The following is a 26,184-nucleotide window of genomic DNA, read 5'->3' as shown; positions in this document are numbered from 1 at the left end:
CGTGGAAGCAGGATGTGGGGTGGTGCTTACAGAATACATTTGCAGACTGGATCTCTTTGTCTTTTGCCCATCTTGGGCTTCTACCTTTTGTTCATACATTCAGTTATTCATTCACCGAGCAAACATTTCTTGTACTTTCCAAGAGCCAAGCACTCACCGAGTCCTCAACAAGTAACACCAGGAGCCTAGGTCGCCAAGCGGTTTAGCATCATGATGATCCCTTATGCGGGGCACCCATTTATATTTTACAAGAACTTGTTCACACCCATTGTGAACACTGGGCCTCACAATTACCCCATGGGATATAGGCAGGAAAGGCATTAATATTTCTATTTGCAGATGAAGAAACTGAGTTCAAAATATGGCTGGGTGCGGTGGTGCATGCCTGTAATCCCAACACTTTGGGAGGACCAAAGTGGGAAGACTGCTTGAGCCCAAGAGTTTGAGACCAATCTGGGCAACCAAGTGAGACCCTGTCTCTACAAGAAAGAAAGAAAGAAAGTAGCCAAGAGTCCTGCTCCAGGCCATTTAGCTAGTAAGTTATGATGGTTTTAGTCTACAATTCCCAAATGATAGCCCTAGCATGGACACTGTCTAGCACAGACACCAAAATTACCCTACAGAGTAGGAAGAGAGAAATGTTTTACGAGAGGCACAAACACTATGAAAGTACCGGAGGCTTTCTGTTGCGTAAATAGGGGCTTAGAATTAATTAAGGCTGGAATAGGTCTCAGAGATCAGCCAGTCTTACCCCTTCATTTACAGATGAATGAAGCCGAGCCCTGGAGGGATGAAGTGATTCTGCCTAAAGATCCAGAGCATATCAGAAGCCAGACTTCTTGCCTGTGCAGTCTCAGAGTTCCAACCCATCCATCAGGACTGGGCACCTTCCACACACGTTGGGCCACTGCAATCCTTTATTCCAGATAGCCGCTCAGCTCTGGCCGGGTGGAGACCTCACTGCCAGCTCCTGTGTCAGAGCCTATCAGTGCCTGTCTCTGGATGAATAAATAAGTGACCAGATCCCCAGGGGAAGGGATGTACATTGTGTCCCTGAAATTTGCTTTCCAATGTGAGAGATGTTACATGTGGTGAATTTAACAATCAGGAGAGAGGCTGGCCAGTAGACACAATTTAAACAAAGGTGCAGACGTTGAACCAAGACTCAGATGTAGCTCAAACAGATGCCCCGCCTTGCTCTCTGCATGACTAGGACAGCAGCATATGTAAATTTCCAAGAGTACTATTGGGTTATACTTAAACCAGTTCTCCTGTCGACACTTTTGGTGCCATCTCCCTCTTCCCCACTCCGTGCCTCACACCGTGTACCTTAGAAGGACCTGAGCAGAAATGTCTTGTTGGTCTCTACAAACTCGTGCTCTCGGCATCTCCTTTCTTGGGTGGGCACTGGATGTGTACATGTTGTTAGAGCATGGGGGAGGGGTCAGGATTTCAAATCAGAGTGACCCTGTGTTTGCTCCTTTAAACTCCCTCCCCCATCCTCAGATTACTTTTCTATAAATACAGTCACCAACATTTGCCTTGTTTACCACGCAAGGGCTGTCGTGAGGCTGAAATTAAGCAAAGTATATAAATGGGCATTATGATCAGGAAAGCTTTAAATTGCCTTTGTTCTTAGGTGGAACTCAATAAAACCACACATTTGCCAGGGGTTGAACCATAAGAACTATTTACTCATGCCCTTCCCTGGAACACTGTGCCCTAGAGGTCACGCACATACATATTTTAGGTGAAATATTGTGGGAAGATTTCCGTTACCATGTCAGGGGATGGGAAATAAATTTGATGAAAATTCAAGAGCCTTCCACCTCAGTGAAATTTCCAGAGGTCGGGTGGTATGGGTATGTGGAGACAGATATCCCTTCTAAGATGAAAAATCAGTTGTTGTATCAGGCCCTTCCTAAAATCAAAAAGAAAGCACAATGCCTAGTGGGCCAATTTGGACTTTGGAGGCAACATATTCCTCATTAGAGTGTGTATTCCTACTTATTTGCCAAGTGACCTGAAAAGCTTCTTGTTTTGAGTGGGACCCAGAACAGGGGAAGGCTCTGCCTGTGGCAGAGACCGCCACTGAGTCCCTGACATGGCACCATTCCCCAGGGTAATCTGCCAGCTACCTGGTGGCAGGTTGATTACACTGGACCATTTCCATCATGGAAAGGGCAGTATTTTTTACTAGAATAGACACCTGCCCTGAATATAGATTTGCCTTCCCTACACACAATGCTTCTGTCAAAACTACCCTCTGTGGTCTCAGAATGCCTTATCCACAGTCATAGTGTTTACACAGCATTGCTCCTGATTGGGGAATTCATGTCACAGCAGACAAAGTGTGGCAATGGGGCAGTGTTCATGGAATTCACTGGTTCATGAATCATGCCATCATCCTGAGGCAGCTGGCTTGATAAAACAGTGGAACGACCTTTTAAAGACTCAGTTATAGCACCAGCGAGGCGGCACTACCTCTCGAGGCTTGGAAACGTTCTCCAGGGGGTGGTATATGCTCTGAATCAGCATCCAGTACATACTGGTGTTCTCCCAAAGTCAGATTCACAGGTCCGGAAATCAAGGGGAGATAATGACAGTGGCACTCTTATTCTTACACTGGTGACCCACTGGAATATGTTTGCTTCCAGTTCCTATGACCCTGTGCTCTGCTGGGATAGAGGTCCAGTTCCAAAGGGAGGGATGCTTTCACCAGGAGACACAACCACGATTGCACTGAACCGGAAGTGAAGACTGCCACCTGACCACTTTGCACTCCTCACGCCTCTGAATCAACAAGCAAAGAAAAGACTTCCTGTGCTGGTGTGGGTGACTGATCCTCACTGCCAAGGGGAAACTGGACTGCTACTCCACGAGGGAAGGAAGGAAGAGGATGTCTGGAATATAGGAGATCCCACGGGGTGTCCCATAGTATTACCATGCCCTGTGATTAAGGTCGATGGAAAGTTCAACAACGCCGCCCAGGCAGAAATACTGATCACCCAGACCCTTCGGTGGGAAGGCTTGGATCACCCCAGCAGGTAAAGAACCAGGACCCGACGAGGGGCATGCTGAAGACAAAGGGAATACAGAATGGGGAATGGAAGAAGGTGGTGACGAATACCAGCTATGACCATGTGACTCACGACTGCAACAAGGACTGTCATTGTTATGGTATGTCCTCCTTATTTTTATTTTATTTCTACATACAGACATTCTGAATGTCATCAGTCCTCCTTACTTTTTAGTGAATATCTGTGCATGTGTGCGTGTGCGTGTGCGTGTGTGTGTGTGTGTAGCCAACAATTTTGTTTTCTTTCTTCTCTTATTTCCTTATTGTGTAACACAACATGTATCTACTTTGTAGCATAAGTTAAATATTGTTAACTTTACTAGTATTTAAGTTACAGGGTATAAGCAAAAAAATAAAATTCACTCAAGGACTTCAACTCCTCTTCAGGGGTAAGTGTTCATATGTTTTTGATTGTACAAAGGAGAGTGGTATCACATTAGGTGGAATTATGACCTTGCTTGTTGTCTTTATTTGGAGATTAAGTGTGGTTTAAGGAGATGTGAATGGGGGCCAAGTTGACAAAGTGTGGGCCTGTGATGGTTAATTTTATGTGTCACCTTGACTAGGTCAGATATTTGGTCAAATACAATTCTGGGGCCTTCTGTGAGGATATTTTAGGGTAAGATTAACATTTAAGCCGGGCGCGTTGGCTCACGCCTGTAATCCCAGCACTTTGGGAGGCCGAGGCGGGTGGATCACGAGGTCAAGAGATCGAGACCATCCTGGTCAACATGGTGAAAGCCCGTCTCTACTAAAATACAAAAATTAGCTGGGCATGGTGGCGCATGCCTGTAATCCCAGCTACTCGGGAGGCTGAGGCAGGAGAATTGCCTGAACCCAGGAGGCGGAGGTTGCGGTGAGCCGAGATCGCGCCATTGCACTCCAGCCTGGGTAACAAGAGCGAAACTCCGTCTCAAAAAAAAAAGAAAAAACAAAACAAAACAAAACAAAAACCATTTAAATAGGTAGCCTGGGTCAAGCAGGTTGCCCTCCCTAGCATGAGTGGACTCATCTAATCAGTTGATGGCCTGAGTAGAACAAAAACATGAGCCTCTTCCAAGAAGGAATTCTTCCCGCCTGATGGTCTTCAAACCGGAACATAAGCTCTATGGATTTTGGACTTGCCAGTCTTTCTAATTACATGAGCCAATTCATTATAATATTCATCTATCCATCGATCTATCTCTATCCCATCTATCTCTCATCTCTGTCTCTCATCTTTATCATATCTATCTATACCATCTCTATCTCTCTATCTATCATCTATGTATCTCTATACACTATTGATTCTATTTCTCTGGATCTATCTATCTATCTATCTATTTGTCAAGCATCTATCTATCTATCTATCTATCTATCAAGCATCTATCTATCTATCTATCTGTCATCTATCTATCTCATACATTATTGATTTTGTTTCTTTGTAGAACCCTGATAAATATGGAGGACATGAAGGAGATGGGAGAAGAATGTGTCAAAGTGACAGCCTCCAGGGGCAGAGGGTTGGGTGGTTGGGAGCATTAATGAAGGTATGGGAAGGGAGAAAAGAAGAGGAAACAGTTTTCAAAAGACATGGTTAAACCAATCTAAGTATAAAAGTTCAGATCTGTATAACAGGCAAAGTTAGAAGCCACAATACCTTTGCAAAAGAGGTTTGCAAAGATGTTTTCTCTTTTCTCGCTCTCTCTCTCTCTTTCTTTTTTTTCTCTAAAAGGACTCACTCTGTCTCCCAGGCTGCACTGCAGTGGTGCAATCATAGTTCACTGCAGCCTCGACCTCCTGGGCTCCCATGATCCTTCTGCCCAAGCAGCTGGGAGTATAGGTACACACCACCATGCCTGGATAATGCAAGAACATTTCTTAAAGCTGCCTATTGCTCTAGGCATTTGCTATAGGATTGTGTTGTGTTAGCCCACTAGTACTTTGCCGAAAACCAGGTACTTCTGTGTCCAGCAAGATCACCAAGGCTCAGTGGAAGCTTTGTGGCAGCCCTGCCTGGACACAGCTCTTACCTCGTAGGATGGTGACATTGCGAAGGATTTCTCCATGCTGTGTGTCCACCGCCTTCATTTCCTCCACGATCATGGAGAGGTTCCGGACGTTGAGGTCCAGCCGGGCGCTGAGCAGGCTGAAGCGTTCTCGGAGCAGGTCTGTGGTGCCCAGCATGAGGGAGACGGACTTGTTCAGGTAGTAGAGCTCCTCGGCATGGGTGTGGAAGCCCAGCGTGCAGGAGAGCCGCACGTCGTCCAGGTACTTGAGCATGCTGTGCACGTGGTTGTCGGTGGCATTGATATTGGTGAAGATGGTACCAATTTCAATCTCGTGAGAAGCCATGCGCCCTTCCAGAGACTCAAACCTCTCCACAGTGCGGTTCTGGGCATAGAGGGTGTGGTATTGGAGATCATGCATGTTCTCCTCATGGTCGTCCAGGAGGGACGAGATGTTGTCCAGCTGCAGCTGCAAGCCCATGACCTGCAGGACCAAGTCATGCATGCTCTCGGAGTTCTGGCTGATGCGCTGTGAGGAGGCCCCCAGGGTGGCCTGGATGTTCTTGACTGCCTCTCCAGTCTTGGTGGAGGTGGTACGCAGGCCACTGAAGAGCCGGGTATAGTTCTGCCAGTCGGTGACAATCTTCCGGAGGGTCAGAGTCTCCTCGTCCGTCTTCCGCTGGATCCCGTGGATCCACTCGGACGTCTGCCCCACGGTGAAATTGATCTGGTGCACTGCAGCCTTGACATCGTAGCATTCCTGGGTGAGGTCCTTCAAAGAGAGGTCCAGGCCAGCCGTGGTGGCCTGCCAGCCTCTCACCTGGGCCAGGAAGAGCCCCAGAGACTGGTTAACCTGGTGGATGGAGAAGGAGCAACTGCCCATCTCCTGCGAGATCTGCCTGCTGGTGGTGGAGAGCACCTCCTGGGCCTGCAAGGTCTGGTCCAGCTGCACCTCCTGGGCCAGAAGCAGCTTCTGAATTCCCTCCAGCTCCTCCTGCAGTTTTTGGATCTCGGGCCCCAGCTGCCCAGCTTCATGGCAGAAAGAGCAGTTGTTCAGGGCTTTTGGATCTTTAGGAGAAAGAGACAAAGTTTGAGTTGCTGAAGGGCCATGAAACAACACTTCCTCTTTAAACTAAATATTTCAGAGCATAAGGAATTGGTAAGTACCTTCCCAAACCTGCTTTCTTCCCTAAGTCCTGGTATAAAATCTTTCTTGGAAAAGCCTTGCCACATCTATGGAATCTCATTTTTACCCAACTGTCTTAACTCTGATCTGAAATGTAGCATTTAGGATGTTTTCTTCTTCTCACCACCAAATTCTCAAGAATATATCTTCATAATTTGTCTTAAGTGGCCAGGAACTTCCCATTTAAACTTCATTTAAAATTTATTCTGATGTTTAATATCTGTCATCTTATTCAATTCTCTTACAACAGTAAATTTGCAGAGAAGATGGCATAGAGATTTTTGACTTCTGACTCATGAGGAATGAGGCACAGAGAAGTGGCTTGGCAGCCACATATATTGGTGGCAGACCAGTATCTTTTATTTGCATCAGAGAAGACCCCGCTAAACCTTCTGTCATTGCTCCTTCTGTCTCATTCTCTCTCAGATTGTTCCAGGTTAAAGCAGGAGATAAGGAACATCAAGAATTGTGGCATGACCCAAGCAAATTAATGGAAAGACAGAAAACCAAAGACCACACGCTCTCACCTATAAGTGGGAGCAAGGTTGAATCCATGTAGACATAGAGATGGGAACAACAGACATCAGGGACCACTATGAGGGAGGGGGAAGGGGGTTATGGGCTGAAAACCACCTGTTGAGTACCTAGGCTCACTACCTGGGTGATGGGATCATTCCTACCCTAAACCTCAGTGTTACCCATGTAACAAACCTGCACATGAATCCCTTAATTTACAACAAAAGTTGAAATTATAGAAATCAATAAATAGGTGAGATGGTATATATTTTAAAAAAGAGAAGAAAGAAAAGAATTGTGGCATGGTTTAAGGCAATAATGAGGAGAGGGTTGACCTGGCAGGAGGTTTTGCAAGGTCTTGCAACTCTCATCATTTCAGATGCACGAGGCTATTTTGGGAATGGACCATCTTTGGCTTCCTTTTCTGCCTGCAGACTCTGGCTAGAGCTATGCTCCACCTAGAATCCCCTGCTCCAGTCCTAGGAGTATCCCAGGGTAGCGGCCCTCCTCCAGTAGATGGAGATCCGGCTGGGGAGGGAGCAGGGAGCTGGGGATGTCCTCTGTGCCTACAAGGCTGGTGAAGGTTACCTGGCACTGGGGCACTGTGGCGTGAGGAGGGCAACCTTGCCCCATCCTGACAATCACTGGCCTTATATCACAGTTATCATCAGCACTCCACTTACCCAGGCCCTGGAGATTCTTCTGCATTAGCACAAGCTTCTTGTCATAAATGGACTGGGTCAAGGAGATGTCTTCGGAGAGAGAGTCCACTTTTCTGAAAACTGTAGTGAAAACAGTTGAGAAGCTGGGGCAGGGTCTAAGCTCAGAGAAACAGTAGCCGTTCCTTGAGACGGCATCTTTATCCGCTCCTCTGCAACCAAAACCTCTCCCCGTCCTCCTCTCAGGCTTCTTCATGGTGGTTAGAGAACAAGCTTCTTATGGCCAGAGTTTGCCACAAGGCCCTTTGAAAACATCGTAACTCACCCCCCACCCCACATTTTAGAACTAGGACCTGATCATAGAATGAAATAGGGAAAATTCAGGAAAAAAAAAATTTTTTTTGAAATATTCTTATTCCTATCACCCAAAGGTTGCTGCCATCAGTGTTTTCAAGTATGTGTTCTGGTCTTGTTTACATCGATAACCATTCTTCAGCCACACAGATATATGCAGTTTCCCCCTTATATGCAGGGGATACATTCCGAGACCCCCAGTGGATGCCTGAAACCTCAGAGTACGGACCCCTATATAGACTACGTGTTTTCCTATACAAACATACTTAAGATAAAGTCTCATTTATAAATTAGGCCTAGTAGGAGTGTAACAACAGCAGCGAATAATAACATAGAACTACTATAACGATATGCTATAATAAAAGTTATGTCAGTATGGTCTCTGTCTCCATGAGAATACCTTATCGTACTGTACTCACCCTTCTTTTTGTGCTGATATGAGATGACGCCATGCCTACGTGATGGGATGCAGTGAGGTGAGTGACGCAGGCATCGTGACTGACTGTTGGGCTACTACTGACCTTGGCCTTATGTCAGAAGGGGGTTCATCAAGCCATGATGTTGCCGACTGACCTCGGGGAACTGAAACTGTGGCTAGGTGGGGATGACTGTACTTTCTTAGAAAAGCAAAGCAAACCTGGGATGCTCCGAACATCTCATCTGTTTTCTTTTATGTTGCTTTTCTGGTATCATATCATGGACACTTTCCCATCCAGGCTTAAATCACTTTAAAATAATGACTTTTGGTATCAGCATGGCATTCTATATAAATAATACAATAATTATATAAGAATCCCCTATTGCTGGGGACACTTAAAGTACCTCCTCTTCTGAGCTCATAAATAAAACTTGATCTATAAATGTAAGTAATGTATTCCAGCACTTTGGGAGGCCGAGGCAGATGATGGATCACGAGGTCAAGAGATCAAGACTATCCTGGTCAACATGGTGAAACCCCGTCTCCACTAAAAATACAAAAATTAGCTGGGCAAGGTGGCATGTGCCTGTAGTCTCAGCTACTCGGGAGGCTGAGGCAGGAGAATTGCTTGAACCCGGGAGGCAGAGGTTGCTGTGAGCTGAGATTGTGCCATTGCACTCCAGCCTGGGTAACAAGAGTGAAACTCCATCTCAAAAAAAAAAAAAAAATATATATATATATATATATATATATATATATATATGTGTGTGTGTGTGTGTGTGTGTGTGTGTGTGTGTGTGTGTAATGCTTAATTCTAGAAATAATCCTTATATATGATGGTGGTGTGTCTATGATAATTCTCTTGGGATAAATTGCTTAAAGTAGACTTATGGGTGCCAAGGGTATTAACATTTTTGAACTCCTTGATAAAAGCTGCCAAACTGTGGCCAGAAAAGGTTACACTAGTTTCTATCCCATGGGCAGCCTCGCAGTCTACTAAGGGGGTCGTGTTGGTCAGTGGTTGGAACATGTCTTGGCAGCAGCAGGATGCCCAGCTTTCTCCGGCAGGTACCCAGATGGGCCTGGGAGTGAGGGAGGGCATGGGTTGTTCTGAGGTTCAGCAAGATGTTTCCCACAGATCCTCTTAAGGTCAAGTAAAAAGGCAAGAATTAGCACCACCAAGAGCACTGAGTAACACAGCTCTGGTCCTGCTTTACTTCACATCTGCTGGGTGACTTTGGGCAAGTCAGTTCCCTTTCCTGAGCTCAGTGCAATCACATATAAAACGAAAACGTGGAGCTCGATCACTCGAATGCTCTCATCAACTCCAAAACTCTATGCTTTTGAATTATTTGGAATCTCCAGGCTCCAGTTAATACTGTACACCTCAGAGCCATCAGGAGATTTGCTTAGTGACAGTGACATGTTGAGAGAGTTTGGAAATAATCACATGCTGTTACATGAGACAAGCACTTTACAGTTTACAATAGTTATTATTCCATTTGAGCCTCCCTATAATTAAGATCCCATGCATAGATGAAAAGAGATACAGAGAGACTGAGTGACTTTGGTTCCTATTCCTATGCTTCATTAAGTCTACTTCCAAGTCAACAGCCAAGGCTCACTCCATTCCATATAATTCATTCACCTGTTCATTTTCTTTCTTTTTCTTTTGTTTTTTTGAGACAGAGTCTCCCTCTGTTACCCAGGCAGATTTCGCAGCTTCTGGGCCCCCAAGCTGGGCCCGCGACTCGAAGGTGACGGGGATGGTGATCTCGTTGGACTGCGTGGCTGGCTTGGGCATGGGGACCTCCACGGTCAGCGTACCCTCGGGGGACAGGGAGGAGGAGACCTGGCTGGGGTCCACGCCAGGGGGCAGCGTGTATTTCCTGGTGAAGCAGCGGGAGATGAATCCATGCTCATCCTGCCGCTCCTCGTGCTTGCCGGTGATCTCCACCACGCCATCCTTGGTCTTGACCGTCAGCTCCTCGGGGGCGAAGTGGTTGACGTTCAGGGACACGCGCCAGCGGTCCGCCGTGTGCCGGATCTCCGAGACCCCGCTGCTGAGCTGCCGGCTGAGCGCGCGGCTGTAGGCGGGCGCGGCCACCTCGGGGCCCTCCACGGCGGCGGGGGGCAGGGGGCGCACGTAGCCCGGCCAGCTGCTGGTGCCGAACCACTGCGACCACTCCTCCGGCAGCCGGGGCATCCCGAAGGCCTGGTCGAAGAGACGGCTGTGCGGGTACCAGTCGCGGAAGGGGTCCCAGCTGGGGCGCCGCAGGAGCAAGAAGGGGAGTACAGTGCTGTGATCATGGCTCACTGCAGCCTCAATCTCCTGGGCTCAAGTGATCATCCCACCTCAGCCTCCTAGGTAGCTGGGGCTACCGGCACGTGTTACCATCCTCAGTTAATTTTCAATGTTTTAAAAATTGAAATGAGATGGGGTCTCACTATGTTGTCCAGGCTGGCCTCAAACTCCTGGGCTCAAGTGATCCTCCCACCTTGGTCTCCCAAGGTGCTGGGGTTATAGACAGGAGCCACTGCACCTGGCCTTGCTTATTTCTTCATTGAGTATTTCAGGATTAATCATTACATATTTGCTTTTTAAGCCATTTTCCTAATGTTTTAGATGTTTTTTCATCCCTTTAAAATTATGTTTTATCATGTAGACAATATGGCAAATAATACATATACATCACTTATAAATAAATAGGTATATTTTGGAGGTTGTGAGCCTATCAACTTTTTCTTTTCCAACATTTAATTATAAAATTTTTCAAACAAAAGAATAGAAGGACTTGTACAGTGAAGACCTATATGCCTATCACTTAGAATCTATAAGTAGCATTTTTTCTGTATTTATTTTCTATTCATCCATCTCTTTCACCCATTCATCAATCTGTGTCAAGTTTTGAATTTTTTTTTCTTTTTCTTTTTTTAATGGAATCTCACTCTGTTGCCAGGCTGGAGTGCGGTGGCACAATCTCAGCTCACTGCAACCTCTGGCTCCCTGGTTCAAGCAATTCTCCTGCCTCAGCCTCCCTAGTAGCTGGGATTACAGGTATGCACCACCATACCTGGCTAATTTTTGTATTTTTAGTAGAGACAGGGTTTCACCATGTTGGCCAGGATGATCTCGATCTCCTGACCTAGTGAGCTGCCCACCTCGGCCGCCCCAAGTGCTGGGATTACAGGCGTGAGTCACCGTGCCTGGTCTTTGGATGTATTTTAAATGAATTTTTTACTGATGTTGTGCACAGTCAAAAATGTTTAGAGATCACTGCTCTAGACCGGGGGGTGGCAAATGATGGCCGGCAGGTGAAATCCAGCCCAATGTCTGTTTTATGGAGCTGCCACCCCTAATCATTTACAGACTGCCTGTGGCTGTTTTTGCTCTGCGATGAGAGTTTGGTTATGACAAAGATCATATGTAACCTGAAGAGCCTAAAATATTTACTACATAGCCCTTTACAGAAAAAACTGGCCAAGCTCTGCTCTAGATTATAAGCTCCATGAAGGCAGGGTCTGTGTTTTCCCAAGCAGTATGCTGCCCAGTATAGAATATAGTTCTTGGCCCCCAGTATGCACTTGACTACAAAAAAAATACTTGATTCAATGAACAGAGTTGGTTTGTAATGTCTGCTGACTGATTTTCCCAACCCTCCAGACTGTGGTCACAGTCCTAGTGTAAAGCACTGAGCAGGTCTATTCACACACTCACACATACACACACGCACACATACGCTTTACAAATCTATAGACATTCTTTCTAGAGATATTATTGGGCGCCTGCCATTTAGGCCAGGATAGTGCCAACACTGTTCTAGGGACCTGGGATACCCAAGCTGGAGGCAAAAACAAAAAAAGGAAACCCAAAGGTCTCCCACAGTTCACAGACACGCACGCCTCACCCCAGTTCTTCTGATCCTCTGTCCATTCACGCTGGATCTCAGGGCAAATGACGTCTCCTCCCCAGGACTGTTCCCTCCCGTGAGGAGTGGGGCCAGCCTCCCGCTCCAGCCTGCCAGGCTGACTCATGAACGTTACGTATGTGACAGCGTCTCGCATCCTGTCGTCCTCTCTGAAACTCTTTGGTGCCTATGCTGTTCTCTGGGCCTGGGCCTGTGGCTCTTGGAGCTTTGATAATAGCCCCGGGTCCCTTGGGTGCTCTGAGCTGAAGCCCTAAAAGGAGTAACCAGAACTCTTGACAAGTTCTCCGACAGCCAGTTTGCGGCCTCTGATAGGAAGACTGTGGCTGCTTCCCTCCTTTGGCCCAGGATTTTGGCCACTTTCTGAAAGGCCAGACCCTGTAAACTGATTTAGCAGAGACAGGTGGTGAGGGGCTTGGGAAGGCCTGAAACCCTAGGTCAGGCGTCCCCAAACTTTTTACACAGGGGGCCAGTTCACTGTCCCTCATACCCGTTGGAGGGCCGCCACATACTGAGCTCCTCTCACTGACCACCAATGAAAGAGGTGCCCCTTCCTGAAGTGCGGCGGGGGGCCGGATAAATGGCCTCAGGGGGCCGCATGCGGCCCGCTGCCGCTGCCATAGTTTGGGGACGCCTGCCCTAGGTCCTTAAATCTAGCTGCACACTGGAATCCCCTGAGGCGATTTATAAATGACTAAGGCCCGGGTCCCACCCAGAGATTCTGATTTAATTCATCTGGAGTGAGTGGAGGGGGGTTACTCTGGCATGTATTTTTAAATGCTTTCCAAGGGATTCCAATATCCCCGGACGAGGGGGAAGAACCACGCCCCTTGATGGTGAAATGTAATTGACGCAACCCAGCATTCCCAGAGCCTGGCACAGAGCAGGCGCTCGGCTTGTGTTGGATTAATTAATGCCTTTGGATTACTGGAAGACAACTCATGTCTATTCAGATCATTAGTATGCTGGCCTCTTGCCTTCAAGCTAAGAAGGCTGGTTGCCGAATATCTCCAGCTAGGACCAGGATGAGGCGCCTCCCCTTAGGGACGTGCGGGCTCAGGGTCCATATGAGAGCTGGGAAGCGCCCCTCAGAGCCTCGACTCCCTCTCCCTACTCCAGGCCTTATTTCTAAAATCAAGTAGATTGGAACAAACAACCCTACCAGAGCCTGGATTTTCAAAGTTTGAAGCTAAGATTGGAATGGGATTACAGTGAGATGCCACCAAATTTGCTGTAACCAGTTTACCACAATCTGTCAGCATCTGGAAGGTGGAAGTGACCTGTCTCTGGCTACGTGCAGTGACCCGGCTCAGCTATTACAAACTCCAATGTGTATGAGAAGAACCAAATCTCAGATCCCTGGATCTCACCTGCAGGACCCCCCAGATTCCTTGGTCTCAGCAGGTCTGGCTGGGTGAGACCAAGGAATGCGCATTTTAACAAACACTGAAGGTGAAATTGCTGCAGGTAGGTGTCCAGCCTCACTATGAGAAACACTCGCATAGCCCATGAAAGGGGATTTAGAAGTCACTCAATCCAGTGATCTCAAGCCTGTGTCAGGAGAGCTGAAAGATACCGAATTAAATTCATGATCGGGGTGGGGCCCAGACATCAACATTCTTTAAAGCTCCAAGGTGGCTCCAACATGGAGCTGAACCTGAGAAACACTGACCTAGTCTTATCATCTCATTACACCAATGGGAAAGCGCGGTCCCCAGGGGCGGGTGCCTTCCTCAAGGCCAAAGACCTCGTCAGTTGCCAGTCTCTGCAGTTTGGAGTAGGCATGGAGATTCCCTGGCCAGGAAGATGCTGGCTCTGGGCCCTGGGATACAGATGTCAAGTGTTTGTCTTTACAAGGAAGCTTTCGGTGCCAGATCCCTGACCAGACACCCTTCTGCAGCCCGGGATGGGCGCGCCCTGGACTTACCCAGAGAGGCCAACACAGCCACGGCCACCAGGAGCAGGGCCAGGAAGAGGTAAAGAATCCGCACCGATGTGTGCAAAGACAGGTTCTTCTGGCAGCGGCTGCAGCGGAGCCCTGGCTGGCCTGTGGAGGACATAGGAACACAACAGCTTAGGCCAGTGGACCAGGCTGGAGTTGAAGGGCCAGTTCCATGTTCCTGCTCTGGCCTGTCACATTCTAACCAGGCTCAGAAGGGGAGCTCTTCTTGACCCTCATTCCCTATCTGTCCTACAGCCTTTCTCTAGGTGCTGGTGCTTTCTAGAATGCAGGAGACTGAGTTGAGTCGAGACTTCAAAGAACAGCCCCCCATCATCATACTCTCTCCATAGTGTCTTCATTCAGTCCATGGGAGGGGAAACACCTCTTCCTTCTCCACTGATCCTACTGATGACCCACAGCATAGGCAGCCAGCCCGAGGCCCCACTGAAGGAACAACTTGCCCGGGCTTGCCCAAGACCTTCTGGGTTTTAGCAATGAAAGTCTCCTGTCATAGGAACGCCTCAGCATGGCACAGATCATCCTGGTTTGCTGAGATTGTCTAGGTTTTAAAACTGAAGGTCCATTGGGTGCAGTGGCTCATGCCTGTAATCCCAGCACTTTAGGAGGCTGAGGCAGGTGTATCACTTGAGTCCAGGAGTTTGAGGCCAGCCTGGGCAGCATAGCAAGATCCCATCTCTATTTAAAAAAATAAAAAAGAAAATGGGAAGTCCCACACCCTGGGGATCCCCTTAGTCCCTGGAAAACCAGAATGTCGGTGTCCAGTCCCCAAACTTTTCAGGGAACCAGACATTCTCCTGGAAACCAAACAAGTAGTCGCGGTCCACCAGTTGAGTTGCTGGTAAAAAGCAAGGAGAGAGCCAAATGTTCCTGAATACGCGGGCAGGTGACCAACAGGCAACGGAATGCAGCAATGGCCCAGCTGCGAATTCCTACGGTGAACTCAACTTTAGCTGCACTTTCTGCGTACCGGGACTTTTAAAAATCCTGATGCCCAGTTCATACGCCAGGCCAAATAAATCGGAATTTCCAAGGGTTGGTCTCATGCATCCATGGGTGATTGCAATGAAGAGCCAGGGTTGAGAACAACTGCTCTAATCCACACCAAAGCCACCGAGAGACCACATTCCAAACAGCACTGTGGGTGGCCTGGGATACAATGAAGCGGATGGTCCCAGCCAGCTAGAAGACAGGCCCAGGGATAGGGTATGTGACTCTGGGATATGGCAGTGATGGGTCTTGGTAGGTGCCCAGGAGACAGGTAGCATTTGTGTCAAGCTTTGATTTCAGGCCAAGCACAGTGGCTCACATCTGCAACGCCAACAATTTTAGAGGCGGAGGCAGGCAGATCACTTGAGGCCAGGAGTTTGAGACCAGCCTGGGCAACGTAGCAAGACCCTCATATCTACAAAAAAATTTTAAAAATGTATCCAGGCGTGGTGGTGGGTGCCTATGGTCACAGCTGCTTAGGAGGCTGAGGTGGGAGGATCACTTAAGCCCAGGAATTTGAGGTTGCAGTGATCCATGGTTGCACCACTCATATCAGCCTGGGCAACACAGCAAAACCATGTCATCTAAAAAAAATTTTAAAACTCCTTTGACTTCATTGGTACTGCACGCCCAGAGCCATGAACCCTGCCCTTTCACATCCAGGAAGCAGTGGTGAAAGGACAGCCAGGCTTTTGAAAGCACCTGAAGAGACAAGTCTCTCACTGGCCTGGGGATGGAGACAGGGATCTCTCAGCCCGGAGTAGAGATGAGGGGCAGCCCCAGAGTCCTTACCCTCCTGGGTGCATGGGAAGGTCGGCATGTCCTCGTCTTCGCCCACCACGTCCTCTTCTGTAACGCACAGGGCATCTCCGTCACCGCCGGCCGACCTCACTAAAACAGAGCCAGCGCCGTCAGACCCAAAGCCATCCCAGTCATCTCCTTTGTTTACCAGTCCCCACATCCTGTGCCTACCTCTACCCCAGAGCCAGTTCACTGCACTCCAGGTGGCCTGAAGTAAGCTGCAAAAAGGGAGTGGACACAGGCATTAGGTGGCTGAGGAGCTGGGATGTCTCAACCCTCTGGATAAGGAGAGATCCCCATTTCCCACACGCTGGGAAAGACACACGGTTCAGCTCAGTGCCTGCTCTAGCCCTGCTCTGTCTGCAGCTCACTCAAACCCCTGGAAGTGAAGTAAGGAGAAATAAGAGCTGGCTGCTTGCTCTGGCTTAGCATCCTTCTATTCCCCAACACTTGGTCACCCAAGCAGAATTCCTCTTCTCCGGGGACAAGGCTGAATCTGGCCCCAGCACAGTCCCCACCAAGACTCTGCCTCCAGCATAGCTGGGAGGCTGTGTAGAGGAGGAGGCCAGAGAGGGGAGGAGACAGGATGGGTGCAGATCCCTGCCTCACACCATCTCACCCAGGATCCCTGGCATGTCAAGGGACCTTAGGAGAAGAAGGTGTCCTGCCAGAGGCTGATTCAGGGCTTATTCCCTGGGACTATATGGTCTGTAACTAAGACTTAAATGATGTATCCCTCACTCAGAAGATTGCTCACGTTCCTTAGACACCCTTCAACTCCCACACCTTGTAAGTAACACTTGGCTTTTCCCTCCCTCCCTTCCTTCCTTCTTTCTTCTTTTCTTTCCTTCTCTCCCTCCCTCCTTTCTCTCTCTTCCTCTTTCTCTCTCCTCTCTCTCTCTCCCTTCCTCCTCTCTCCTCCCTCTCCCTTTCTTTCTCTTTCTATCCCTCCCTCCTTTCTTTCTTTCTCTCTCTCTCTCTCTCTCCCCCTCCCTCTCCCTCTCTTTCTCTTTCTCTCTTTCTTTGCTAGTTTTTTGGGTCCTTAAGGATTCCCTGCTTTCTTTCACCTTTGGCTATGCACTTAGCTGTATGTCTGTAGTTTATTTAATGCCTACGTTTTATAACCAGAGAATATTTTAAGTTGGTAATCCTAGAATAAGCAGCTTCAAATTTTGCTCTTTTCCTTTTTTTGTTTTTAATGCAATAAAGTGCTGGGTTTTGCCTCAAGGCAATCTTCACAACACCTTATAAACTCTACAGTCCAAAGTATCACATTTATGGACAGAAAGACTGAGGTTCAGGGAACTGAAGCATGTTGCTTAGCAGCACACAGAATAGGACTGGTGAAGCCAAGATGTGAACTCGGAAATCTTTTCTACCATACTTACAACCAACTTGAGGTAATGAGCAAAGGTTCCACCAAGTGCTAAGAAATCTTGCTTCTGCAATGACAAGGTCAGTGGGAAGACAAGAAGACAGTGGTGCCTGAATGAGCTGCGGAGCCTCAGGGGCTCCTGACCATGACTGACGGGCATCTTGAGTCGCATCCTAGACCCATGAGCACCTGAGGCCCGAATACCGTACCACAGCCATTGTGACCAACACGGGAGCTGAGATGCAGTCAGCAAGCACTGCAGGTAAGCAGAAGCAGCTCTGAGTGGACTCAGTAGGGAGGGGACCAAGGGTGACCCCAAATTAAAGATGCCACCATCATGTCCATGAATGCCCTCTGCTTGGCCTTCATGCATGGCTTAAACTTCACTTCCCCAGCAGTCTTTCTTGAGCTCCCAGACTAGCGTAAGGCCCTGATGCCCACACCTCACATGCCCTGGGCTCTCCCGTGGAAGAATGCCACGGGCCTCTCCCGTCCATGCAACAGTTCTCTTCCCCAGCACTTCAGCTCTGAGGGTGGGGACTGCATCTGTCTTGTTCTCTGCTTTATCCAATGCCCCTAGCGTGGTGGCTGGCACAGAGAAAGGCTCAACAAACACAATTTCAAATGAACCAATGAAGGATCTGGTATTATGCTTTCCAGTAGCAGTTTCACGCCTACCTGTGAAGCTCTTTGGGGCACTTTCAAGGGAACAACAACAGTCAGAGCTCCACCCCAGAGACTGAATAAATCTGGGAGACAAAGGAGACCTGGGGTTTAGGACTTTGAAAGCACGCTCACATCTGTTATCCCATTTGATCCCTACAGTTAGCCTGAGAGACGGAGTGAGAACATTTTCTCCTGATTTGACAGATGAGGAAACTGAATGCTATATGTGTGTGCACGTGTGCATGACGGTGTATACTATGTATGTATGAGTATGCATGCATGCCTAGGCTGTGTGCTTGTGCATGTATGCATGTGTATGTGTGCATGCCTGTGTGTGCCTGTGCATTTACACGTGAGTATTCCTGCATGCCTGTGTGTGCCTGTGCTCGCACATGTGTGCACATGCATGTTTGCCCATCAGTGTGCATGTGTGTGTGCCTGTCTGTGTGTGGTGTGAGGTTTTTAGCCTGGCTAAAGTCACAAAGTCAGGCTGTGGCAAAGCTTCCTAAATTCAGATCTTCCTCTCTGCAGCAGGAGATTCCAGGTAGGTTCTGCTTTCTGGGGCGCTAGTGTGTATGTGCTGGGGATGTGTGGGCAGGCACTTTGGAAGGTAACGCGGGAGAAGGAAGGAAGCATGAAAAGTTCCTTTGCATGAGTATCCTAAGAAGCATCACTGTCAGCTCTCCTTGGGCAGCTGTCCCATCATCAGTCTGCCAACAGTTTACAAGGAAGCCTGGCCTGGGCAGTCACCAGGATTACAATCTCTTTCCCATAAACGAATGCCTGGGGCAAGGCAGAAGAATCCTTGGTGCGTTCTGTTCCTGTCTGACCAAAACCTCACCCTCCTAGCCATGGCCTCTCACCTCCAGAGGATCCCAGCCAGAACCGCGCTGTGAGCTGTATTCACCACCGCCCTGGGCCCCCGTGGGGAGGTACTCCTTCCATCCTTTAGAGCGGAGCTGCCTCCTCGGGTCTGATCCTCCTTTCTCTCCATCCGTGATGAGTTCCTCTGCCCTCCCCTGTGACTGGGCCTCCTCCCTGTTCTGGCTCCGGGGCCAATTTCATCACTTCACTGTTTATAGCCTTTGCAGGGAATCTGGGATGACTTAAATCAAGCAAGGCTGACACCAGCCTTCAGCAAACACCCTCTCAAAAACACAGAGCTTTGTTATAACCAGCTCTCCCAGTGGACAACCCCCCAAATTAGCAATTGTTAGCCAGTGGAAATACTTTCCGGTGGTGGCCCATGGGAAGGGAAGTAGCAGCTGCCAGCGAGGATCTCGGATGGCTCTAGACCAGGGACCATGGGTGTTTGGCCACCTTCCCTCCACTGACATCTCAGCTCCATAACTCACAGCCCTCCCCAATCCCCAAAACAATCTTTTCCCTCTAATCCCTTGGATTTCCTGTCTTCCAACACTAAGGCCTGGACCATGGGGACCCCTGACCCACTTATGTCTGGAATTCTATAGCAACTTACTACTTTAGCCTTGTTCACTTACTGAGAACATAATCCAAAGCATTTGTGAGGCTCTCAGAAGCCGAGCCCTTGGCAAGCAGAAGCTCATGATATTATACCAAGATTGTTCTGGTCAGAGTATGTATGAATGAAGAAGTGGTGTGCTTAGAAAAAGACTTAAATAGCCTGTGAAGGTCAAGGCCATGGTTATAAGCCCAGACATATAAAATAGTGGCTACCAGTAGAGATTTGAAAAGGCCTCTCTTCCTGTCATCCACTAGGTCATAATATCCATCTCAAACCCAGAAAGAAGGATAAACGCAAGAGGAGAAACTCTTGTTTTTGTTTTTTTAAGCCTCTGCTCCCACAGAGCCATGCAGTAAGTTTAATGGAAGGTGCACGCGTTGGTGCATTGCTAAGCACGGCCACTGACTCCACTGGGGTTGAGCTTGGTTCAGCTTTCCCTTTGAGGGTAGAAAAAAAAAAAATAGCCTGGACCTGTCAACCAACTGCTAACTCAACTGTGGTCGCCGATGCCGGCTTTCTTTTGGTTGACCAAAAATGTGTCCTCGGTTCGCTCTTTCGCCTTTCTGGGACTGCATTCTTCCATCTGAGTCAGCCAGGGGGAGAGATTCGAGGAATTAAATAAAAGGTCTTTCTTTGGGCACTTCCAGGAACATATTTTGATGATTATCTTCTGCAGGGTTCACAGAGTGGGTTTTCAAAACAGCCAATTGGATCAGTAAAAATAAAGACTTCTGAGTCTACTCCAGAGCCAATGCTATATTTAAATGCAGAATAGCTATAGTTTAAGGTTGGCGAATGCTATAACTAAGGTTGCAAAATTGTTTTCATTACAGCCCTCCCGCCACCACCCCCTCTCCACAGGCTTCCTTTGTGGGGTTGTCTGTAACCGGGTGGAATCTGCCTGCCGGCTCAGGTCTCGAGACGCGGGTCCTTTTCCTTCAGATCCTCCTGCCTAATGAGCTGTCCTTTTCTGCGTCCATCGTTCTGCCAGTTTCTCTCCTCATTTTCTGGTCCCCATCCTCAAGCTCCTGCATCCCTAAAGCCACATCTGCTGCTCTGGGACAGGCTCCTCTCCCGGTTCCTGCCACCTCCACCTGAATCCCTTCAGTTGCCTCTCACTCTGTTACCCACAGTGGTTGTGGGTAAATCCCTGCTTTATTCTAAACCCTCTTTATCCCAAACAACTTTCCTCCCCTTTCTTGCCCTCGACTTTTCTTTTTTCTTTTTTTTTTTGGAGACGGAGTTTCGCTCTTGTTACCCAGGTTGGAATGCAATGGCGCGATCTCGGCTCACCACAACCTCCGCCTCCTGGGTTCAAGCAATTCTCCTGCCTCAGCCTCCTGAGTAGCTGGGATTACAGGCACACACCACCATGCCCAGCTAATTTTTTGTATTTTTAGTAGAGACGGGTTTTCACCTTGTTGACCAGGATGGTCTCGATCTCTCGACCTCGTGATCCACCCGCCTCGGCCTCCCAAAGTGCTGGGATTACAGGCTTGAGCCACCGCGCCCGGCCCTGCCCTCGACTTTTCTAACCGAGACCCTATTCCAGGTGGCACGATTCTTCATTAGACAGGCGTGACCCGCTCTGCACAGACATTCAGCATCCTGGCCTTGTCTGCTAAAGCCCAGTGGCAATCCCTGGTCATTGTGACAACCCCTAATGCCCACCCATTTCTAAATATCTGCTGGCAGGCTGGTGCTGCCTCTAGTTGAGACAAGAGAGGCAGGCTACCCACGCAATGCAACAGACGCGCTTCCCCCATTACTTACACACTGGCTCCTCTGTGGACACAGCACATCCCCACTCCCCTGAACCTCATGAATTCGGAGGGATGGGAGGGGTGGGAATCACCACCATTCTTTTCTTTTCTTTTCTAGACTGGGTCTTGCTCTGTCGGCCAGGCTAGAGTGCAGTGGTGCGATCGTAACTCAGTACCGCCTAGACCTCCCAGGTTCTAGTGATCCTCCCACCTCAGCCTCCCAAGTAGTTGGGGCTACAGGTGTGCACCATCACACCCAGCTAATCTTCTTTATTTTTTTGTAGACACAAGGTCTCACTATGTTGCCCAGCCTGGTCTCAAATTCCTGACCTCAAGTGATCCTCCTCTCTGGGTCTCCCAAAGTGTTGGGATTATAGGTGTAAGCCACCACACCTGGCCAGGAATCACCGGTTCTCTTGATCCCTGCTGTCACCTCTGATCCTACAAACCCTACCCTCTCTCACATGGGCATCCCACGTCCCTCCTCTCAGCTTCATGTTCCTAATTCATAAATGGTGGTGAGATCATCTGCTCCACCTAGCTCCTGTGAAAATTCAACAAGATGTGTATGGAAAGTACCTGACATACAGGAAATGCTTGATAAATAGTAATAGCAGTCATTTTATTCGCATTATTTTTCTATCCTATTCCAATTAATGCTGCCATTTATGGTCACCTCCCAACCCCCATCACTCCCAGGAACAATTTCCAACTTTCAAGAAACCAATTTTTCAAAACATATCCTATGGGACACTAGTCCCAAATTATTCTTTGTGAAAAAGGGTTATTTGATCAAGTAAATGTGGAAAATACGGCATACTCTATCACCGTCTTAGAGATTCACATTCACATAGTAAACATTGTGAGAAGTCCTGCAAAAAAAAAAAAAAAAAAGTAAGCCCATTTAAATCTGTGTTGAATTCCATGGTTCTCAGACTCATTTGACCATGGAACTTCCTGCAGATCTTGAAAAATAAATGTATCTATGAATTCTGGGACCTCTGTTCAGAGGCAGAGGGACTCTTATTTTAGGGCACACTGTTCTGGATAATGACATCACCTGGATTGGATTATTTCTTCATTCTGTCTCCTGCCGTCAACTTGAACGGAGGCAGCTTTTTTGTTGAAACTCAGGGCTCCTGGACATGGGATTTACCATCTCATCGCTACGCATCCTGCCTGCCCTCTGGAGCTTAAGGCTTATGGCTGTCCCAACTGCTTGATCTCAAGCTCCTTCCCTTCTTCATCTCCAGTCTGCTAAGCCTTTCCTCCCTCTCCTTCCTCCAGGTTCTTATTCACCCTGAGCTCCAAGACCAGCCCAGTCCCGAGAGTTGCCTTCTGCCCTCTGGAGCCTGTAGCTCTCTCCGCTGCCACAGTCCCTGTGGTCCTCAGCCTGATTTCTTCACACTGCATGGGGGAAGCCCGGTACTGCAGGCTTGGCTCCATTCAAGTCCTGCCATCTGAATTCGCACCTTCCATTCCTGGGTTCCTCCTCGGGTCAGCCCATCTCATCCTCCAAAGATGAGCTCACTTTCTCCTTTTCTGAAAGGGTCAAGACCATGAGGTGCCAACTTCTTTCTTTATCATTCAGTAACTCTATCCAGACGCCTAGACCTCAAACCCAGCCTGGGGAAGGGATGGGGAGAGAGGACCTCTCATGCATTCCGAGTAGCCTGGCACCCTCTGTCAATACTGCAGGGGAGAGTGCCCTTTGACTGAGTAATCCTTTTTCTAGGATCTTCATGTTAAGAGAATAATTATACAACTAGGCCAAGATGTACATGTAACGGTAATCACTGCAGGCTATGATCAGCCTGGGGGAACATGCAAATAGCTACAATGCCCATCTCTAGGGGATTGGTTACATTGATTCTCATAGTGTCTTAGTATGGGATGTTATGAAACCCATTTTTTTTTTTTTTTTTTTTTTGTGAGACGGAGTTTCGCTCTTGTTACCCAGGCTGGAGTGCAATGGCGCGATCTCAGCTCACCGCAACCTCCACCCCCTGGGTTCAGGCAATTCTCCTGCCTCAGCCTCCTGAGTAGCTGGGATTACAGGCACGCACCACCATGCCCAGCTAATTTTTTGTATTTTTAGTAGAGAAGGGGTTTCACCATGTTGACCAGGATGGTCTCGATCTCTTGATCTTGTGATCCGCCCGCCTCGGCCTCCCAAAGTGCTGGGATTACAGGCTTGAGCCACTGCGCCCGGCCGAAACGATTTTTTAAAAATCCTGCAAGCCAGGTATAGTGGCTCATGCCTGTAATCCCAACATTTTTGGAGGCTGAGGCAGGAGGATCACTTGAGCCCAAGAGTTTGAGATCAGCCTGGGCAACAGGGTGAAACCTCATCTCTACAAAAAATACAAAAATCAGCTGGGCATGGTGGCATGCACCTGTAGTCCCAGGTACATGGGAGGTTTAGGAGAGGTGATTGCTTGAGCCCAAGAGGTAGAGGCTTCAATGAGCCATGATAATGTCACCACCCTCCATCCTGGGCAACAGTGCAAGACCCTGTCTCAAGCAAGCAGGCATGCAAACAAAAAGCCAAAAGCAACTACAAAAACACCCCGAGCCAGAGCAATCAGGCAAGAAAAAGAAATAAAAGGTATTCAAATAGGAAAGGAGGAAATCAAATTGTCTCTATTTGCAGATGACATGATTGTATATCTAGAAGACCCCATCATCTCTGCCCAAAATCTCCTGAAACTGATAAGCAACTTCAGCAAAGTCTCAGGATACAAAATCAACGTGCAAAAATCACAAGCATTTCTATACACCAATAACAGACTTAAAGAGAGCCAAATCAAGAACAAACTGCCATTCGCAATTGCTACAAAGAGAATAAAATACCTAGGAATACAACTAACAAGGAACGTAAAGGACCTCTTCAAGGAGAACTACAAGCCACTGCTCAACGAAATAAGAGAGGATACAAACAGATGGAGAAACATTCCATGCTCGTGGTTAGGAAGAATCAGTATCGTGAAAATGGCCATACTGCCCAAAGTAATTTACAGATTCAACGCTATCCACATCAAGCTACCAATGACCTTCTTCACAGAACTGGAAAAAAGCACCTTAAACTTCATATGGAACCAAAAGAGAGCCCGCATAGCCAAGTCAATTCTAAGCAAAAAGAACAAAGTGGGAGGTATCACACTACCGGACTTCAAACTATACTACAAGGCTACAGTAATCAAAACAGCATGGTACTGGTACCAAAACAGAGATATAGACCAATGGAACAGAACAGAGGCCTCAGAGGCAATGCCACACATCTACAACCATCTGATCTTTGACAAACCTGACAAGAACAAGCAATGGGGAAAGGATTCCCTGTTTAATAAATGGTGTTGGGAAAACTGGCTAGCCACGTGCAGAAAGCAGAAACTGGACCCCTTCCTGACACCTTACACTAAAATTAACTCCAGATGGATTAAAGACTTAAACGTAAGACCTAACACCATAAAAACCCTAGAAGAAAATCTAGGCAAAACCATTCAGGACATAGGCGTAGGCAAGGACTTCATGACCAAAATACCAAAAGCATTGGCAACAAAAGCCAAAATAGATAAATGGGACCTAATCAAACTCCACAGCTTCTGCACAGCAAAAGAAACAGTCATTAGAGTGAATCGGCAACCAACAGAACGGGAAAAAATTTTTGCAGTCTACCCATCTGACAAAGGGCTGATATCCAGAATTTACAAAGAACTAAAACAGATTTACAAGAAAAACACAAACAAGTCCATTCAAAAGTGGGTGAAGGATATGAACAGACACTTTACAAAAGAAGACATATATGAAGCCAACAAACATATGAAAAAATGCTCATCATCACTGATCATTAGAGAAATGCAAATCAAAACTACATTGAGATACCATCTCATGCCAGTTAGAATGGCGATCATTAAAAAATCTGGAGACAACAGATGCTAGAGAGGCTGTGGAGAAATAGGAGCACTGTTACACTGTTAGTGGGAGTATAAACTAATAAAACCATTGTGGAAGACAGTGTGGCGATTCCCCAAGGACCTAGAAATAGAAATTCCATTTGACCCAGCAATCCCATTACTTGGTATATATCCAAAGGATTATAAATTGTTCTACTACAAGGACACATGCACACGAATGTTCATTGCAGCACTGTTTACAATAGCAAAGACCTGGAACCAACCCAAATGCCCATCGATGATAGACTGGACAGGGAAAATGTGGCACATATACACCATGGAATATTATGCAGCCATCAAAAATGATGAGTTTGTGTCCTTCGTAGGGACATGGGTGAACCTGGAAACCATCATTCTCAGCAAACTGACACAAGAGCAGAAAATCAAACACCACATGTTCTCACTTATAGGTGGGTGTTGAACAATGAGAACACATGGAAACAGGGAGGGGAGCATCACACACTGGGGTCTGTTGGGGGGAAATGGGGGAGGGACAGTGGGGGGTGGGGAGTTGGGGAGAGATAGCATGGGGAGAAATGCCAGATATAGGTGATGGGAAGGAAGGCAGCAAATCACACTGCCATGTGTGTACCTATGCAACAGTCTTGCATGTTCTTCACATGTACCCCAAAACCTAAAACACAATAAAAAATAATAATAATTTTAAAAAAAACCACCACCACCAACAAACATGCTAAGTAATTAGGAGGCTGAGGAGGGAGAACTGCTTGAGGTCAGGAGCTTGAGACCAGCCTGGACAACACAGGGAGACGTCATCTCCACAAAAATTAGCTGGGCATGGTGGCACCTGACTGTAGTCCCAGCTACTTGGGAGGCTGAGGTGGGAGGATCCTTGAGCCCAGGAGATCAAGGCTGCAGTGAGCTATGATGGTACCACTGCACTCCAGGCTGGGCGCAGAGTAAGACTGTCTCAAAATAAAATAAAATAAAAATAACATGGATAGTATAATCTTATCTACATGAAAAAAAATCTGTGAAAACATACACAGAATGATTTCTGAAGAATATTCATCTACAGCTTGCCATTTATTATCTCTAAA

At 47.7% G+C, this 26,184-nt stretch overlaps 1 protein-coding gene and 1 pseudogene across 2 annotated transcripts in view; both read right to left on the bottom strand.

The window, feature by feature from the left end:
- SCARA3 (scavenger receptor class A member 3) overlaps window positions 1-26,184 on the bottom strand; it is a 37,903-nt gene that overhangs the window by 5,356 nt on the left and 6,363 nt on the right. The window contains exons 2-5 of the mRNA XM_039460999.2: window positions 15,869-15,967; window positions 14,054-14,173; window positions 7,453-7,551; window positions 5,092-6,135 (exon numbers count right to left, since the gene is read on the bottom strand). Of these exons, the coding sequence (XP_039316933.1) occupies window positions 5,092-6,135; window positions 7,453-7,551; window positions 14,054-14,173; window positions 15,869-15,967 (1,362 nt within the window). The remainder of the gene's footprint in view (window positions 1-5,091; window positions 6,136-7,452; window positions 7,552-14,053; window positions 14,174-15,868; window positions 15,968-26,184) is intronic.
- On the bottom strand, window positions 9,807-10,505 carry LOC141580872 (heat shock protein beta-1 pseudogene; annotated as a pseudogene). The gene has a single exon (XR_012513279.1). The product of XR_012513279.1 is annotated as a heat shock protein beta-1 pseudogene (transcript).

This window comes from Saimiri boliviensis, chromosome 13, assembly GCF_048565385.1.
Source record: "Saimiri boliviensis isolate mSaiBol1 chromosome 13, mSaiBol1.pri, whole genome shotgun sequence".
Classification (NCBI taxonomy): domain Eukaryota; kingdom Metazoa; phylum Chordata; class Mammalia; order Primates; family Cebidae; genus Saimiri; species Saimiri boliviensis.
The sequence above is the reverse complement of the archived record's forward strand: the minus strand, read 5'-3'. Positions and strand labels throughout refer to the sequence as shown.